Source organism: Muntiacus reevesi, chromosome 7 (assembly GCF_963930625.1).
Source record: "Muntiacus reevesi chromosome 7, mMunRee1.1, whole genome shotgun sequence".
Lineage (NCBI taxonomy): Eukaryota > Metazoa > Chordata > Mammalia > Artiodactyla > Cervidae > Muntiacus > Muntiacus reevesi.
The window spans coordinates 45,369,199-45,387,917 of record NC_089255.1 but is presented as its reverse complement, the minus strand read 5'-3'; the positions used below and the strand labels follow the sequence as shown (position 1 = coordinate 45,387,917).

Below are 18,719 nucleotides of genomic sequence, written 5' to 3'. Positions count from 1 at the left end.
AGAGGATCCTCTTTTATCCTCTGGGGCCGCGGGGACAGCCTGCCCAAGGCACGCCCGAAGCGCCTCACAAGAACTACGAGTCCCATAAAACACTGGGGCGCCGGCGGTGATTACGAAACCCCAGTGGATTGGCCACGCGGGGCGGGGCGCGCAGGCCTTCTCCGGTGAAGGGGGCGGGGTAAGAGGCGGGGCGAGCAGCGGCTCGGCGGGCACGCCCCCTCGCCCGCGGCCCCCTCCCCGCCTCTCTTCGCCGCTCTTCTGGCTCCCCGGTCAGAGGGCCGGAGCGAGAAGATGGCGAAGACGTATGATTATCTGTTCAAGCTGCTGCTGATCGGCGACTCTGGGGTGGGCAAGACCTGCCTGCTATTCCGCTTTTCCGAAGACGCCTTCAACACCACCTTCATCTCCACCATCGGTGAGGGAGGGGCTGCGGCCGGGGACTGGGAGTGAGAAATGGGGGGCGGGTGCGAGGGGGCCGGGAGAGAGCGGTGGGAGGACTTGGGAGCCCCAGGGAGGGGACCCCGGGGACAGCTGGGCGGCGAGGACAGTGGGAAAGGGTGAAGGCGTGAGAGAGAGAGGCGGTGAGGACGTGGGGCTGAGAGGGTTGAAAGGAGGAACTTGGGGGCAGAGGAGGAGGAGGAACCAGAAGAACAAGGACTAGGGGTATTGGGGGAAATGAGAGGGCTGGGGGTGTGACAGGGAGGGGGCTTAGAGGGACAGAGTCGGGGGACACAGGAAAGCTCACAGAGAAAGAGAAGGGGATAGTGGGTGTGAAATGGATTGAAAGGGGAAGGAAATGGAAGGGGGAAACGAAGGGTTGGGGGAGTGGGAATGGGAGGTCCGTGGAGTAAAGGGACAGAGGACGCAAGGGACAAGCTAGAGGAGAACCCAGGAATCCGAAAGGAATTCGGAGGAAAGAGTGATTGAGAGCTGAGGGATGAGAGGGACCCTGGCTGCAAGAAGTCTCGTCAGAGATGCCATGAGGAAATTGTAGGAAAAGGTAGATGAGTTAAGGGGACCCGAGAACGAAATGAGGATACTTGGAAAAAGTAAAGGAGAGCTGGGTGTGAAATAGAAAGGAAAAGCAAAACATACAGTAAAGAGGTGGGGCGGAGACGAGAGAAGATGGGAAAGGGAGAGGAAATGGGAAGGAGAACTTTCTCCAGTTACTGGGAGTACTGGTGACCATTTCTCTTTCTTTACTCCCTCTGGATCAAGTGCAGGAGAAAGAGCAAAAAGTGACTAATAATGAGATACTGTCTATGGAGCATTCAATTGTTCTGGGAGTGTTATGGGCGTTGGGAGGGTTGGTGACTTTTGGAATGGTATGATCAGGAAAATATGGTTTACTCTCTCCTGCAAAGCAGCACTTCTCAATTTTTAAAATTCTTAGCCTTGAAGGTTTAGTAATTCTCAGCTGGGAAATTGATCTTACATTCTGCCTGCTTTCTATTTATTTTCCTTTTCGTTTTAATTATTACTTGCTAAATGAATCAGAACATGCAATGTACCCCCCAATTACTTTCAGTTGATTCTGATTTTTCTGGTCTTGGCTGGGAGCTGTCCTTCCTACTTTTGGAAGACTGTGTTCAGGTAACAAGATCTCAGACTTAATCTAAACTGAAGAAGAGCAAATCAGAGCTAGTTTTAAGCTGCCTGTCCAAGTGACCTTAACATCATAGCTGCAGTTAATTAAGCACCTTAAGAATCTTAGCTCTTGGTTGTCTGGGTGATGTTATGGCTTCTCATAGCAGCTCACTTAAGCATCTTTCAAATGGTTCTAACGGCGTATTTCATCATGAATTGCTGGGATTATTAGGGGGGCTAGTGCTATGGAAATGAGTTATGTTTTAAGGATAATTTATCACTTATAAAAGAAGAGTATTGGGGTATAAGCACTGGGAAAAGCTATGGTTTGTTTGTTCTGGCATCTTTCTTATGGATTGAGTGGCCTGAAACCTCCTGGGTGTTATGATGTCTGGGCTTAGGGAAGTTTGAGTTGCAAGTTCTTGGCAGTCATTCGTGAGTGGGACTTTTTCTTTTCTGAGGAAGCAGATTTTAAATGTCATGTCTCAAGTGTATTCTTAAGAGATTTGATGGGAGCTATTGTAGCCACCAAAAGGTGTTAATTTTTGATGCTGGTTCTCATGTCAAAACCCCAAATCACCGTTTTTCATTGTTGAATGCACACTGAAGCCCCGAAGGTAAAGGACAGTCTCTAACAAGTCAAGCAGGTCGCCTTTGATCCATTCTGTGAGTAAACCTCTCAGAAGCATCCTCCTGCATGGAAAGTGACTACATCTCATTGAGGCTGTTTCTGTTAAGCTCCTTACATGACTTTTGCTTGTTTGTAACAGTTTTATTAGTTTCCTCTTTTTTTGGTCTTAATTTTTGTCCCACTTTTTCTGTGAGGGTGTCTGCTTCCTTTTACAATAGTGGCTTTGAAAAATTACTTTTTATTCTGAAGGAGTACAGTCTTTCTTGCGTGAATTTTTTTTTAATGATTGAAATTTGGTTTTGTGGAGGGTTGCAGGAAAGTGAGCATCCTGAAAAAGTTTAGACCTGGAGGGAGGCGTTAAAGGGGTGAATCTTATGTATGATATTGGCCTTTGCATTTTCTATGGAGTAGATGTGATAAAAAGAGGCTCTGAGCTGTGTTTTCAGTTGACATGGAGGAGGGGAAATCCCATGCCTCTTTTTTAGCCCCAAGAGCTCTGACAGGAAGTGGTAGCCCAGTGCCTTCAAACAGCACAAAAAATACGTTACCTGCAACCTAATGCTTTGGAGTTGAAGTTAAGTTAGGAAAATAAGGTGAATGTTAACATCATTCTAGTGAAATGTTCCACACACATTGACCACAAACATAGGCTTGAAGGGTCTGCATCTCTAGCAGGAATATCCATGCCCCCAGTCTTCGCCCCGGTTTCCAGGTAGTCTGAAGTTGCTGAAGGGAGCGTTGGTGGTCCACCTCCTCCCAGTCACAATTATTTCTTGAGGCACCTCAGCATGGAAGTTTCCAGGGCTTCTCTGACTGGGTTTGGAAAAGATTTGCCACATGATTGCTGACAAAACTTGATAAGGTCTACGTCACAGGAAAGATCTGTTTCTTAATACCTGGGGTTTGTGTGTGTGTGTTGTGTGTTTCAGGAGATATGTATAAATAGCTGTTTCTTCCCATGAAGTTACATTTACTGTCTTAATTTGCTTTATTAAAATTTAGGTAGTTTTAGAAAAGGACATCTGCCACCTCTCGACCCTATTTTGATAGGGATTCTGCCTTCGTGAAAGGAAGGAGACAGTCATTTTGATTATAGATACTATTGTCTCACAGATACTTTCTTCTTTCATGTATCTAAGGTTCTAGTATCTTCTCTGATATCCTGGCTCCCCTCCTTTCCTTTCTGCTCTTGGGGTTGGTGGAGGGTATGCTTCTTTCAACTGACTTGCTGGGAATCTTCACGTATCAGTCAGATAATATTTAACTATTGAGTAGAGATGTTTTATCCATTTGAAGTTGTAGGTTCAGTGCCTAGAACCAACAACCAACCTGCATTCAATTCAGATGTTTAAGAACTGAAAAAGAAATTTTCCTCCAACTAATTAAAAAAAAAAGAAATTTTGATTTGCTCCTCAAGCCCCTTTCATAGTCATTTTGTTGTTGTTCAGTCTCTAAGTCATGTCGGACTCTTTGTGACCCCATGGATTGCATAATCATTATCAACGGTTAATTAAATGTATGTAAAATGTACCATGAAGACAACTAAGAGCCAGTAATGCAGTCTCTCTGAATTATATTACCTATGGGATGTGGGTACATTTTAATATTGATACGAAGGCAGAGGGACATCTTGGAATGGCCTGTACGGAACCTGGTGCTGGGAAAACAGAGAAAACGCAGCCCTGTCTTCTAACAGGACAGTCTCAGCTTCTTCCCTTTACCGTCTCTCCCCTGCCCAGCCCCCCTCTTCCTGTTAGGGTATTTCCTGAGTGGTTTTATTATTTAGTATAGTCATAGTTGAACAGCATAAAGAGCCTTAGAAATTATCTACATGATATCCGTGCCCCAGTTTTATAAATAAGAAAACCAAGCTTAGGTTGATGCTGTCAAGATCACGCAGCTGATCAGATGCTTGTAGAAGCATCTCTAGTGAAACCTCAAACCCAAGTCTGGATTGCTTCTCATAGTTGAGCTGCTGCTGTTTCTGACCAGTGTGATCACCGCTGTAAATTCAAATTACCATCTTTTCCAGGGAGGAATTCAGTTTTGCACATTTGCTTATATGTGAGGAAAGTTAAAGTGTTCCCGTTTGGATCAGTTGTATCTCTTCAGGGAAACAGTAAGTGCTAATACAACAACTCAGAGTCCTGTAGAAGTTTATATGGGCTAACTCAGCATGTTTTAACTGTCCTTTGCCCTTTCTTTCTATGTCTGTTGTTTCAGGTTAGGGAATCAAAGTGCATCCTGCCATTAAAATTCCTTCCAAGTGCAAAGTAACTAATGACATTGTATTAATAGTGTACTGGTAATTGCAGTCTAGTCCCATCAGAGTGCTTTTAGACAATTTATTCCCTGGCATTTTTTTCTTGGATCCACTTTCTCTGTTTAGGGGTTTATAGACTATGGCCCACAGGCCAAATGTATCCTCCTGCCTGTTTTTGTGCAGTCCACAAGCAAAGAATGGTTTAACATTTTTAAAGGGTTATTAAAAATGAACACAAAACACGAAATATGAAGCAGACACCATATGTGTCCCACAAAGCTTAAAAATATTTACTAACTGTTCTTTCACAGAAAGAGTTTGCCGACCCCAGCTTACAATTAAATACTGTTTTTGGTTGGTAGCAATTCAAAACTTTTATCAAGACTTATTGACCGAAAAACAAACTTTGTCATATTTACATTTTTATCCAAGATGATATCAGCATTTGGCTGAGCATAATCCAAATATGTAGTACAAGTTGATTTTGATTTTCATCATTGTTTTGCTTGATTTCAACCTCTCAAACAAAAATATGCAAGGGCCAGGCAACTTTAGGGCTTCCCTGGTGGCTCAGACAGTGAAGAATCTGCCTGCAATGCAGGAGATGTGGGTTCAATCCCTGGGCCGGGAAGATCCCCTAGAGAAGGGAATGGCCTCATTCCAGTATTCTTGCTTGGAGAATTCCATAGACAGAGGAAGGAGCCTGGCAGGCTTATAGTCCATGGGGTCGCAAAGAGTCAGACACAACTGAGCAAGGAACACTTTCAGGCAACTTCAAGTTGAACATTTTGTCTGTAAAACCTTAGTTTAATGTCATTGTGTTCTTTCAGAGTGTCAGTAGACTTCCCACCTAAGTGATAGCTTTGAAAATGACACTGTTTCAAGAGTGTAATACCTGATCATGAAGGGTTAAACGCGTCTCCTCAGTTAGTGTTCTACTGAATGCAAAAAACCATTCAACAAATTAAGGTAGGAAACTGAGTCTTGGAGACAGACTTGGACATGTCTTAAGAATATGTGTACTTTAACAAAGAGCTTCGCCAGCTGTTCTGCATGGCAGCAAACCAGGGAGGAGGTTCTCTTGGCAACAGCACTGAAACTGTTTGGATCCTCTTGAGAAATGCTGGAGGGAAATAGGTTTGGATATTGCCTAAGTGGAAAATGTCTGGTCTTTGAAGACAGGGAAAAATTTAGCAGTTGATATTTTAATGGAAGCTCATAACTGAATCTGAGAAGAAACATGGAACCAGAATTGGGAGACCTGGGAGCTGCCGACATGGCCTAAGGCTGACTGGCTCTAGGTCAGGTCTGCCTGCCTGGACACAGTACCGTTCTGGAGACGAGCTCTTGTGTGTGTTAGAATTGCCACGTGGGAAAGATGTGCAGGAAAGAGTTTTCATAGTGGGATGAGAAGAGGGTGGGAGTGGGGAATGGGGAACTCGATGTTAGATGGTGAGTAATATCGTGGAACATAGCATGATATGGAGCTCCTGAGATGTAAGTAGCCAGTGAAGTGGCTTGGTCGGTGTTTGGTGTTAGGAAGATTGCACAGTGAATTAAGAGCAATAGGTCTGGAGTCAAATCGGGGTTCATGTCATGACATCTGCTATTCCTACTTCTCTTGTCTTTAATGACTTGGTTGTCCTTCTTGGGCCTTAGTTCCTTTATCTATACTAGAGTATATTAATACTATGCCAACTTCTCAGGGATGCTCTGTGTTCCCTAGGGCAAGAATCAAATCTTACTCACTTTTTAAGTCTCCAAGGCCTCTATTAAATGACTGATCAACTGGATGAGTGAATGGCTGGATGGATGAATTATAAAGCACTATATGAGCCATACAGCGTTGCTTGAATTTTAGTCATTATCTTTCATAGTATTCTAGATAATTAGCTGATGTCAGAGATGAGATTAAAAGTGCTTAATTTGAATTCCTAGCACTATTTCTCCCTCTATCAAATGCTGTCTTTCTATAATCAGTTTTAAAGGGATATTTTAGACTCCTAAAGATATGTCACTTGTCTTCCAGTCTCCATAATAAGCTGTTTAACACACTGCTTCCAACCCCCCACTAACATAAATACCAAATAGAAAATGAGTGAAATCACAGGGTTTGCTTTAGAAGAGCCATTTCAGCTTTGTCTTTGCCCATTAGCTGCAAACAATGCAACAGATGCCTGTTAACAGCTTCATGCCCAGTTTTAATTAGCAGATGGAGCCGTGTTTGTGTTTGTGTTCTGCCCAGCACTGGTTTGCCTGACAGCATAGTGAGTGGATTGGAACTGGGCTGGGCCTTTGGGCTGAATAAAGACAAATGCTATTTTGAAAAAGATGAATATAAACATTTATTACATAGAACTGCTTGCGTATCTCAGTGGAACAGCTTCATGTCTAGAGGAAAACTAATGTTTGCAGTTATGTTTTCTGTTCTTACTATCCTTTAGTAATTACATAATATGGAAAAATACCCTTTTTTTTTGGCTTAAATGAAGGGTTTGGGGGAGTCTTGAAACTGTCACTAAGTGGCTTTCTCTGAAGATTGGTTTCAGTATTTCGGTTATAGTAGGTTGAGGACTGTACAGAACTGGGGTGAAATGGGCTTCAGCCTGAATGCCAGTGCTGAGTTGGTAGCTGCCTCCTGGCTTGCTGTGTTGTATAGAGTTCTCAGGTCCTGTCTGAGCTCAGCAAGACTGAGGACTGTGACAAATTCCTGACGTGAGTCGCGGGCAGGGGATGGAGAGAGTGGGTGGCAACATCCGACACATTTGCTGTTTCCGCCCCCCGCCCCCCACCATGTTATAAAAGAAGCATTTCGTTGATAGTTTTGCTCTGCCATGTATATTGATAGAGGATGTCACTGGGCCCAGTCTGTCAGACTGTATCCTTGGAACTGATGAGTGTTTTTGGTTTTGTTTTGTTTTTTCTGAAGTGAATAGGTAGTATTTGCTTTCCAATGTGTTGGGGCTAAATTTCAGTATTAAAATAGTATCCATCAGTGATTGCTGGATATATTGTGTCTGGAGATGTGTCCTTCTCCTTTGTTCACTTTTAAATTTTGGATTCTTCTTATTTTGCATTGAATTATAAAGTACCTTAAAGGAAATAGGTGCCTAATTGTCTTCAGAGGAAGACATGTCTGCGCTATTTTTTTTTTTAAGTTACTTAGTTACTCAGGACTTCTTTAGCAAAGCACATAAAGTGATGGAGACAACTCAGAAACAGTTCTTACAGCAGCCCTGTTCCTTGACTGTGACAAAATATTTTCTTGCTGGCTTAATCTGTAGCATTCAGCATCAGTTTAATTACGCACTCTGGTGTTTACCTGTTGCTGAACGTTTGGACATTTTCCACAGAGCTCTCATCTTCCTGGGCCCAGAATTTTAACTCTTGGCTCCCGGGAGGAAGTGTGAAAGCTCTGCACGTCCCCATGTTCGTCAGATCAGGCTTACTGTCACCACGACAGGCTGGGTGACAGTACTGCTTGCAGTCTCATGACGGCATTGCAGGACTTCAGAGCACTTTGCGGAAGCTCAGTAGGTATGGAATTCTACCTCATCATGATAGAAAGCAACCAGAAAGTCTTAAGCAATATGTAGTGTTTCACAGTTTTCTGCTGGCGAAGTTAGGACTGGCATGATTTCCCCACTTCTCATTGCAGTTTTGCATTTTGGCAGGAGGACTTGGCTAGTTATTTTAATAATTAATAGATACTTTCCTGATGTATAAAATAGAAGGTCAGTCTCTAACATGCATGATCAAGTTTTGACATGAAATATAGAGTGATCTACTTAAAAGTTTAATTATAAGAGTTCCTTTCTGTGGGACTTCCATGGTGGTCCAGTGGCTAAGACTCTGCTCTTCCAGTGCAGGGGGCCAGAGTTGAATTCCTGGTCAGGGAACTAGGTCTCACATGCTGCAACTAAGGGTTCACATCCCCCAACTAAAGATCCTGCATGCTGCAACTAACAAAACACCCAGTGCAACGAAACAAATAAATAAATATTTTTAAAAAAACGTTCATTTCTGGAAATTCCCTCGTTGTCCAGTGGTTAGGACTCCACAGATTTGATCCTTGATTGGGGAACTATTAATAAGATCCCAGCATGGTCCCCCCGATAAGTTCATTTCTTATGATCCTATGCAATATTTTCTTAGCTGGAATAGGTATTGCAAAATATTCTAATTTCATCCAAAAAATCCATTACAAAAAAAAAGTGTGTACATTGTGAGATGTCAGTGACTGACCCTACTGTAATTTGTTGTCTATGAATTTGAATGGGATAGCTGTTTATGGTTTTCAACAAGGAATTTTTTATCTTAAGGTCTCTGAATAAAATCTTGAGATGGCATGGAAAACAATTCTTTACTGAGAGTTAACTATTCCATTTTTGAAATGATTCAGACCACTTTCTCATTTCACTCTCCATTAACAAGTCAACCCTATCAGGATTTGGGGAGAGGGGTCTGAATAGGGGAGAGAAAGATGAAAACAGCGTTCTACCCTCCTCCTGTATCAGTTTGGCTACTAGTTCAGCCTCCTGTATCACTTTGGCTACTTGTTCAGCCTCTTTTGCTTTTGTAAATTAGAGTAAATTTTTGGGTGAAAAGTGAGAAACTTCTGCCTGAAATATGGTAGCTTTTGACTGCATTGCTTTCTTATAGTGTTTAAAACTAAATAATAAAAAAATTATGATTTCCACACTTGACTTTGTAATTTTGTATATTTGGGGGGAGAACCTGGCAGTAGTTATTTTAATAATTTGTAGATACTTTCCTGATGTATAAAGTAGAAGGACAGTTTCTAACATACATGAAATATAAGGTGTTGTACTTAAAAGTTGAATTGTAAGAGTTCATTTCTGGGGGACTTCCCTGGTGGTCCAGTGGCTAAGACACTGCTCTCCCAGTACAGGGAGCCAGGGTTCGATCCCTGGTCAGGGAACTGGGTGCTTGTCTCAGTCATAACCCATGATGAACAGATTAGGACTTTGTCCACAAGCAGAATCATTTTAGTAAGTGCATTTCCTTTGTCTACTTATTATTGTTTTGAAAACTTGCAGTCTTATAGAAGCATGAAAAAGTACTGAAACAAGTGAAATAATTTCTTTTACATCCACAAATTCCATAACAATGAAATGTAAAAACATATATATATAAAACATGTATATATATAAATATATATATAATATATATAAAATATATATGTATATATAAAATATATATGTATATATTAAAATATATATATATATATATATATAAAATCAGAGGTGTGTCTCTGTCTTAGCCCTTCAGCCTTCAATTTGGATAAACATCATTATATTTTATTTTATGTTGGGATCTCATTAATATGGTTTACATATACATATACAGAGCATATACAGAGCTCTGAAAAACGATGGTGCATGTTTCCAGTCAGTGGTGGTACAGGTCCTTCCTAAGGACATTAGCCCAGGTCTGTTTTCTCATTGTGAAAGGAAAGTCCAGGCTTCAGGGGTCTTGAGAATATCTCTGGTTGCAGCGTTCTGTGAGTCTATGAAATCAAGTAGTGTCTATAAAGAAAAAAGGATTTTTCCTTAGTTATTCTGGGGAAGTTGGGTCAGGAAGATCCCCTGGAGAAGGAAATGGCAACCCACTCCATTATTCTTGCCTAGAAAATTCCATGGATGGAGGAGCCTGGTGGGCTACAGTCCATGGGGTCGCAAAGAATCGGACCTGACTGAGCGACTTCACTTTCTTTCTTTTTGCAGGTAGACACTAGTGGGTTTGTTTTTTGGTTTTTGGTTTTTTACCTTTGTTTTTATCTGTAAAAAGGAGAAGCTGGGGTTGGAAACTGTAATGATTTATTAGTAGGCTACTAATGTCAGATACTGAGTCATTTTCACTAATTTTATTTGTTCAGTAAGCAGCATTTTTCAGTCCACAAAATATTGAGAAGAGAAAGAATAGCAAGTGTCCAGGCAATTTGAACACAGTGATGAAAAGGGCTTCAGAGGGGTTAATGTGGGATGTCAGGACAGAGTCGAGGAGAGGGAGGGGAGGGCGTCCGGGAGAGAATGATGTGGAGGTTAAGATCAGAACCTCAGGAGGCCTTAGTTGGGTCGAATTTGGAGTGTCAGGAGGAGGGGCTGTCGCCTGCAGATGTTGGGGAGACAACCCCTGAAGGAGCTCCTCCTCAATAGATGGGCATGTGGCATGGGGTCAACTTGAAGGGTAATCAGAGGGCAGGTTGTGAAGGGACTTTAAACCTGTTCAGGAGTCTGGACTTTATCCTGAGAGCAATGGGGAGTCATTGGAAATTTTCTACAGGGAGACCAGTGAGGAGATCAGTAGACATCCTTGGTTGCCCCTTCCCTTCTTTGGCGCTTTACCATTTACAGAGCACTTTCACTAACATCCCTGTTTAAACTCCTCAGTAATCATGTCTATGGACAGAGATTGTCTTCATGTTCTAGACAAGGAAGGTAAGGTTCTGAGAGAGTGATAGACTCTTGATCCATCAACTAAGTAGGTAGAGGAGCCAAGACTTGAGCCTTGAACTCAGTTCTGAATCACAATCTGTCCACAACAACCTGCTTCTCTCAGAATGGGTCCTGAAATTTTCCATGGAACTCAGTGCTCTGGCACTTAGCCTGTAGTAGCGGTCACTTCCAGTGGTCTGTAAGAACTGTGTAAACTGACCAGCAAACCCTTGAGAAGTGTGTTGAGTAGAGGGATGAAATCAGCCTTCCCCTGGACAAGGCCCAGTAACAGCTAATGCAAACACGCAGTGTGTTGCTTGCTGGCCGTGGAAGGTCAGCAGACTCTGGTTTTGGATTGTCTCCTGGCTTCCCAACCCAGTCCCATAGGAAGCAATCAAATACACAGCAGAACCGGGGCAAGAGGAGACAGAGTTTAACTATGAATTCAAGTCTTTTGTGGAAAGGAAGCTAATTATATCGGAAATCTCAGCATTGCTTCTCCACATGGGGCCAATGGTTTGTTATACTTGTACGCATGTTGTTGGTCTCAGCTAGACTTAGAGTGCTAGGAACTGCTGCTTTAATTGTGAGCTTCCTTCCTTTGACACATTAAATTTAAACTTTACGTTAGCCTCTCCTTTCCTTTTTTTCCAGAGTGAAATTGGCTCTGCTCTGGGTTTTGTTTGTAAAGCTGTGTTTGGCAGTTTTCCTCAGATTCACGGTGACATTGTAGACCAGTCTAACACCTGATTTGTTTCCTGACCCTGGATCTCTAGAACACTGTTGTTGAGCCAGAAAGTGGAAAGGTACAAGCAATGAAGCTAGTTATTACAAAGTCCCATTTGCTAAAATGCTGAACTTGCCTCATTGGGGAGGGAGCCCCTGGATCCAAACTTAGCATTTGCATTCTTGCTTTAGAGCAGGTCTGGGGGCCTCCTAGAGGTGGGCCACCAGCATCTGAGAGGAAAAAGTGGCAACATGGCACTGTGGCAGTGGCATTCTTTATGTGACTTAGGGCAAGTCAGCAGCCAGCCTCCCAGGCTTCCTTTTTTCTCCATAAGCAAACAGGGAATGTTCTAGATTCACTCTATAGTCCCTTCCAAAACTCTGATCCTAAGTGGTGACAGTGGACTCACTCACCACTTTTACTCACAAAATGGTAAAAACAGATGTAAAAACTGAATAGGTAAAAAAGAACTTGGACTTTTGAGACAGAGACTCAAATTCAAATCCTGATTCTGCTAATTCCTGTTGAGAGCTTTGGGTGAATTATTTAACCATTTTCCTTATTGATAAAGGAAGAATACTGCAAGAATTTTGTCATGTTTTATTTCGAGAATGAAATGCATTGTTGTGTGCTTAATACCTTTGGCACATGGAAGTCACAGAAAGGCATGTGTGTGTGACTGTGTGGGTGAACTCAATGTGAGTTCATTGAAGATAGGTCCACACGGCTTTGAGAACCTTAGTGATCCATGGGGGTTTCAGTGTTACAACACTTGCTTTTAAGAGCTAATATTTACTGAGTGTTTACTATATATCAGGTACAGTTTTAGGCATTTTACATGAATTAACATTTTTCATGGGTTGATCCATTTAATTCTCAGAACATTCTCTCAGGTACATTGTTATTATTTCCATTTTTCCAAATGAGATAATTGAGGCACAAGTGTTGAAAAACAACTCAGGGTCACAGAACTCATAAGTGGTAGAACCAATTTGGATTTGAATCCAGTTCATTTGGCTCCAGAGTCTGTGGTTTTAAGCCCTAAGTGTTTCTGCCCCATCAATGGCTCAGAAATATTGAAAGAGAAAAAGATTAGCTACGCCTGGTGGCTCAGATAGTAAAGAATCTACCTGCAGTGCGGGAGACCCAGGTTCAATTCCTGGGTTGGGAAGATCTCCTGGAGAAGGAAATGGCAACCCACTCCAATATTCTTGTCTGGAGAATCCCCATGGACAGAGGAGCCTGGCGGGCTACAGTCTGTGGGGTTGCAGGAGTTGGACACGACTGAGCAAGTAACACACACGGGGAGTTGATGTGGTGCAAGACGCATGGTGGGGCTGCTCCTTACCAGCTGGGTGACATCATCACATCCTTTAAACCTCCTTGGTCCCTGTCTCCTCTTCTGCAGAGAACTATCGTGGGATGGTTTAATGAAGTGTACTGGAGGGAAGCATTTAACACAGGGCTACACATGCAGCCAGGCTCAGTAAATGGTGAGAGTTTGGTTTTTCCCAGGTAACTTAAGAAGCACCTATTAGAAAAAGTTACATAAAAAATATGAGTGGAAACATATTGGTTACTTAATGGGATGTGCTTTAAAGTTTAGGACTGTATGCGTTTAACTAAGCTCAAACAGGAACCGTTTCTTTAAACTCATTCCCAAAGTGAAGGTCCTTATGCCTCACCTGGCATAAGGAGGTGTCCAAGACAGCCCTTGGCCTTGGGTGCAGGATGTTAATGTGATGATATAAGGGGCGAGTTCTTCAGAGCCTTCTAGCTGCTGCAAACTCTCAGGCATATTGAATTCTTCCTTCTGGTGAAAATATAAATAAAATCAATGTTGAATGCCCTGTCTAGGAAGGACAAATGTTTCAATTTAAATATTTGAGCTCAGTGTCCTCTGTTAGGGCCCTGAATTTTAAATGCAGTGAGTTTCTGAGTGAGGTCCTGAATTTTAATGAGTTTGTTTGCATACATGAATTTGAACAATACATTAAATCTTGAAACACCATAGCTGATTTTAATGGAGTAAATTACCCAACCTGAAAGTTAGTTAATAGGCTTTCTTTACCTAATAATCAAAAGTCATTAATCATATTTTCACAGTATCGATACATGCTATTAGTTTCTCTTTAATCATTAAACTATCTCTTCAAGAGGATTAGGGAACTAAATGTGTCAGGATGAGCGTAAAGCGTGATCATCCTCCCTTTTAACCCGTTTCCTACCACGTACTAAATGATTACTTGTACATGGTAGGAATAAAGCCAAAATTGGGTTTGGCTTTGTACAGTGCTTACTTAGACCAAGAAGGTGAGGTGAGATACTCTTCTCTAGTTTAAGTATTTCTAAGCATTTATATATGTGTGTGTGTATACACACTTGCACACATATACAAGGATGGTATAGGAGGTGACAGAGACCAGGTCACAAAGAGCCTCAAGGGCTGAGGTAAGGAGAGCATTTTTTCTGATATTGTAGTTGAAAGTACATATGCAGGGCCATGTTCAGGGAAATGATACACATAATTTGTAATTTTTAAAGCTGCAGTAGTTTTAAGGTTGAGTTCCATCTTGGGGTTTAATGGCACTGAACAGCCATGCTGAGTTGCTTTCTGGTCCAGTCCATTCCCTAAAGTCATGTTGTGCCCAGAAAAGTTTCGTGTTAAAAATGTTCAGTTAGCCAGTCTTACCTCCTAATGAAGCATAAAAATTGTGAGGGTTGGCTCAGCTAATATTCTGAGCACTCAGACGTGCCAAAATTGTGAGCATGCAGAAGCTTTCAGGACATCCCACATGATGGTGACCTTCTGGAAGACAGGAACCATGGCTTGCCTCTTCAGAGCTCGTTTGTCTGATGTTCAGGCATGCGGTGTCTGTGGGATAAATGGACTAACACCATCTATTTCCTTCTGAGGAATGGATTTGGGGCTCCTGTAATCGTGAGATCTCATCCATTAGCACATACATAATCTTCAAAGAATATGTAATTATCACCTGTTATTGCTTATGATCTTTTTCTAGATATGAGAGTGATAAAATCAATCTGTTTCTCTTTTGCCTAGAGTATTTGCTTGTAGTAATAAATGCCTGCTGACTTCACTTATGCCCACTTGTAAATGCACAGTTTCTGGTGCGTGGAAGGCCCTGCTTAAATGTTTGTAGCCTGAATGTACAGTTGGTGGCCAGTAGCACTCTCCAGCTGTTCATGTCTCACTCAGATCGCAGCAAATGTCTCTTCTTTCCCCATATTTTTCCAGCAAAGACCCATGGCTAACAAGACCTTTGCCAACATCCTTTCTTGCTATCTAAACTTCCAGATCATTTCATCTTCCCTTGTTTCCTTTTCCCTTCTCTCCAAGGAGCTGGTGTTGACTTGTTGGTTAACACTCTTTCTTTTCTTTTCTTTCTTTTGGCCGCACTGCACAGCATGCAGGATCTTAGTTCCCCAACCAGTGACTGAACTGGTGCCCTGTGCACTGGAAGCACAGTCTTAACCCTTAACCACCAGGGAAGTCCCTGGTTGGTGTCTTTGATGGAATACCTTTCCACTGTCCTGGGCCGGGCTCCGGCAGTCATCTTCCTCTCATGTCTTCTCTCTCCTCTTTCTCTGGCTCTGCTGGCCCTTTCTGCTCTGCCATTAATCCTGTTGAAATCACTCCCATTTTGATAAAGACATCCCTTAAATTCACTTCCTCACATCACCTTTCTTGTTGTTTAACATTTTGAAAGAGAAGTCTTGTCACTTGCCCTTTCCTACCATCTCCTCACTCATTAACCCTTGGAAATCCTGCCCCGCCTGCTTCAACTCTGCACTCAGGGGGTCCTGTTCTCACTGAACAGGTCAGTGGCCTTTGCCCAATCCTCGTCCCCCTTGGCCTCTTAACAGCCCTTGGCACTGCTTATTACTTGCTTCTTGAAACTCTTCCTGCACCGACTTCCAGGAATTGTCTGCTCCAGTTCGTTTCCTACTGTTCTAACTGCCTTCTGGTTCCATGGGTAGTCTCGTTTTGCCTTTTAATTGAAGTCATTTTCCAAGTATCTGCTCTGTTGTTTTTTTTTTTTTTCCCTTTTTCGGAAATTAGATGTTCTAATGCAGTTTGTAATCACCCACCTGTGTGATTATGTGAGTGCAGGTCCCAGATCTGCTGGTCTTCCGTGTATCTCTGGCACCTAGTATAGTACCTGGCATATAGCGAGGGCTCAGACATCCACAAGTGATGAAGCAGGTAAGCTTGCCCCCAAACCTTCCATGTCTGACTCTCCAGTGTCCTGTCTTGTGTCCCCAGCCTTTCCCAAACTTCTTTCCCAAACTCCTGCCCTTCACCACAACATGAATTAATTTCCTCTTCTTATCTAGTACTCTTCATGAATTTTCATTTATCTGTTAACACCACTGTCATATTTTTTTCCATTTACCTAGGTTCAAAAATCTGGAAATCTCTTTGTTCTTTTCCTCGTATAATTTGTTGCTAAATCCTTTCCATTCTTCCAGTACCCTGCTTTAGGCCCACAGCGCCTCTCACCTGAACTTTGCATTCTCCTCCTGGGTGCCCTGAGCATTTCAGTCTCACTTGGGCCCAGCCCCCTCCGCCCGCTCCGTTCCATCTCATGCACTCTGAACAGTGAACTGTGGAACATAACTCTGCTTATACATCATGTTAATCCCGTATTCCTCCCCTGAAAAGTCTTATCTTTCACTTTGTCTAGTTGAATATATCTTCCTCAGTCTGCCATTCCAAACCCTTGCATTGTGGCTTCATCTTCATTTCCTTCATCTCCTTTTTGGAGTCCTAGATTCTTAACCCACGGACTCCTATTAAACATTGGGCAGTGACTGAATTTCCACCTGAGCAGTGAGGTTACCAGCTACCCTTCCATGAGAGGGCTTCCCTGGTGGCTCAGACAGTGAAGAAACTGCCTGCAGTGTGGGAGACCTGGGTTCAGTCCCTGGGTTGAGAAGATTCCCCTGGAGAAAAGAATGGGTACCCAATCCAGTATTCTTGCCTGGAGAATTCCATGGATGGAGGAGCCTGGTGGGCTACAGTACATGGGATTGCCAAGTTGAACATGACTGAGCGACTAGCACTTCACTTTCATGAGAAGGAATGGCATTTTTAAGTTTCTGAGATGAAGTGGTTCCTGCAGTTTTGGAATGAAAATGCTCCTTTACTTATAAAATGATGGTACTAATAGATAGTCATTATTTATCTCATTATCCTTTGAAAAATTAAATAAAGAAATACAGTCAGTCGAATTCTGGCTATTTTGTTTCTCTAGGGGGGAGAAAAACCTTTCTAGCCAGTGTTCTGCCCAAGCAAATTTTATGGAATACAGAGTTCCTAGCTTAGTATATTCCGTCTTTTAACTTCTTTCATTCTTACCACCACTACTCTTTCATCCTTTCTGCCTGTGTCCCCTCCTGCCCCTGTACCCCCCGCTCCCCGCCGGAGATTTTACTAATTCACAAAATTCAAGAGTCTCAGAATGACTGTTCTATCAGAACAGATGGTTCCATGAACACCCCTCATTCTGCCTGTTGACATCCTCTTTCCTTCTTAATTCCCCTCAAATGTTACTTTCATTCTGTTGTCAGAGCCTTCTTTCCATACTGGAAGATGCTTTCTCTTTCCTCAGTGGTACTTTATTCCCTGTAGTACTTTGGACTTCTACATGGCATTTCCCATGTTCTCCCTGTGTTCAAAGCAGAGCCGGCTTCCTTCTCTATTTTCCCAACTTCCCACCCTCACGAAAGCTTTCTTTGAGGCAGAAGCTTGTTTTATCTTTGTGTTCTTTGCATTTGCCAGACGTTCTACTCGGCACATATTTGATGCTTGGAAAAGTTGAACTGAAATGGCAGGGTGATACTGATGAAATGATTAAGTAAAGCTCATCTTTGGAGGTACTGAAGTGAAGTGAAGTGAAGTCGCTCAGTTGTGTCCGACTCTTTGCGACCCCATTGACTGTAGCTACAAGGCTCCTCTGTCCATGGAATTTTCCAGGCAAGAGTACTGGAGTGGGTTGCCATTTCCTTCTCCATCTTTGGAGGTAGGGGACCTCTAAAGGCACTAGTTTAGAATTTTTCTTCTGACAGTTCTGAAATTAGAATTACAGTTGCTTACCAAAATATGTTAGGAATGATGATCTGTTTATCCTTTAAAGATAAAACAATCTTAGACTGCAACCCCAGATAGCTCCGGGCGGGCGATGGGGGTGGGTGGGTAAGGTCCGGTGTGGTTGAGGTGGTCAAGAAATTAAATATTTCATTTGGCCTTTTTCTGTGGAACTTCTTGGAACACTGATTTTTATTTCATTTTGACAAGAAGAGGCCCTGAAAAGTCTTCTTTCCCGCAGGTGATAAGGCTGCACTCTCTTTCTCTCTGGCTTTCCCTAGAGCTGTTGGCACCCTGTGAACATTGGCCTGATCTGGATACGGACGCTTTCTCTGTATCTATGAAAAAGCTATCTTTGAACTAGATACAGGCCTGTCACTTTTATTCTTCTTTAAACAAAAAAAAAAAAAAAATTTTTTTTTTTAATGAAATCGGTTTTTCTTCCCACTTTGCCTGTGCCTGCCCTGTCCCACTAGATCTTCTGTTACTGAATGTGAATTGTGGGAAAGCAAGCCTGGCTGGGAGATAAGACAGGTAGTTTCACAACTGGGCCTCCTAGCATACATACCTGAGGCAACCATCTGTGCAAAGTTCCTTCCCCCTCCCCGCCCCCCACCCCCTTTCCTGGTCATGACACATGGCATATGGTCTGTTAGTTCCCTGACCAAGGATTGAACCCATGCCCTCTTCAGTGGAAGCTCAATGTCTTAATCACTGGACCACCAAGAAAGTCCCTCACCTGGGGGTTCTTGACCTCTTGTGACGGAGCAATTTTTCAACTTTTTCCATGGAAGCACTGACATCATTTTGGACTTGGGGACAACGGTGGGTTTCTAACATGGAAGGCCCTGAAAGGAGAAGGAAGAGGAAGCCACTGCCTCTTCTTCTGTCTTGTCTTTTCTACTGAAAATGAGATGGAGAGGGCAGTGAATAGTGATGAC

The 18,719-nt window shown here is 42.7% G+C and overlaps 1 protein-coding gene across 1 annotated transcript in view; it reads left to right on the top strand.

Annotated features, from left to right (window-relative positions):
* The first annotated feature begins 231 nt into the window (after positions 1-231).
* RAB8B (RAB8B, member RAS oncogene family) overlaps positions 232-18,719 on the top strand; it is a 69,078-nt gene continuing 50,590 nt past the window's right edge. The window contains exon 1 of the mRNA XM_065940941.1: positions 232-415. Coding sequence (XP_065797013.1) covers positions 292-415 — 124 coding nt within the window. The 5' untranslated portion in view covers positions 232-291. The remainder of the gene's footprint in view (positions 416-18,719) is intronic.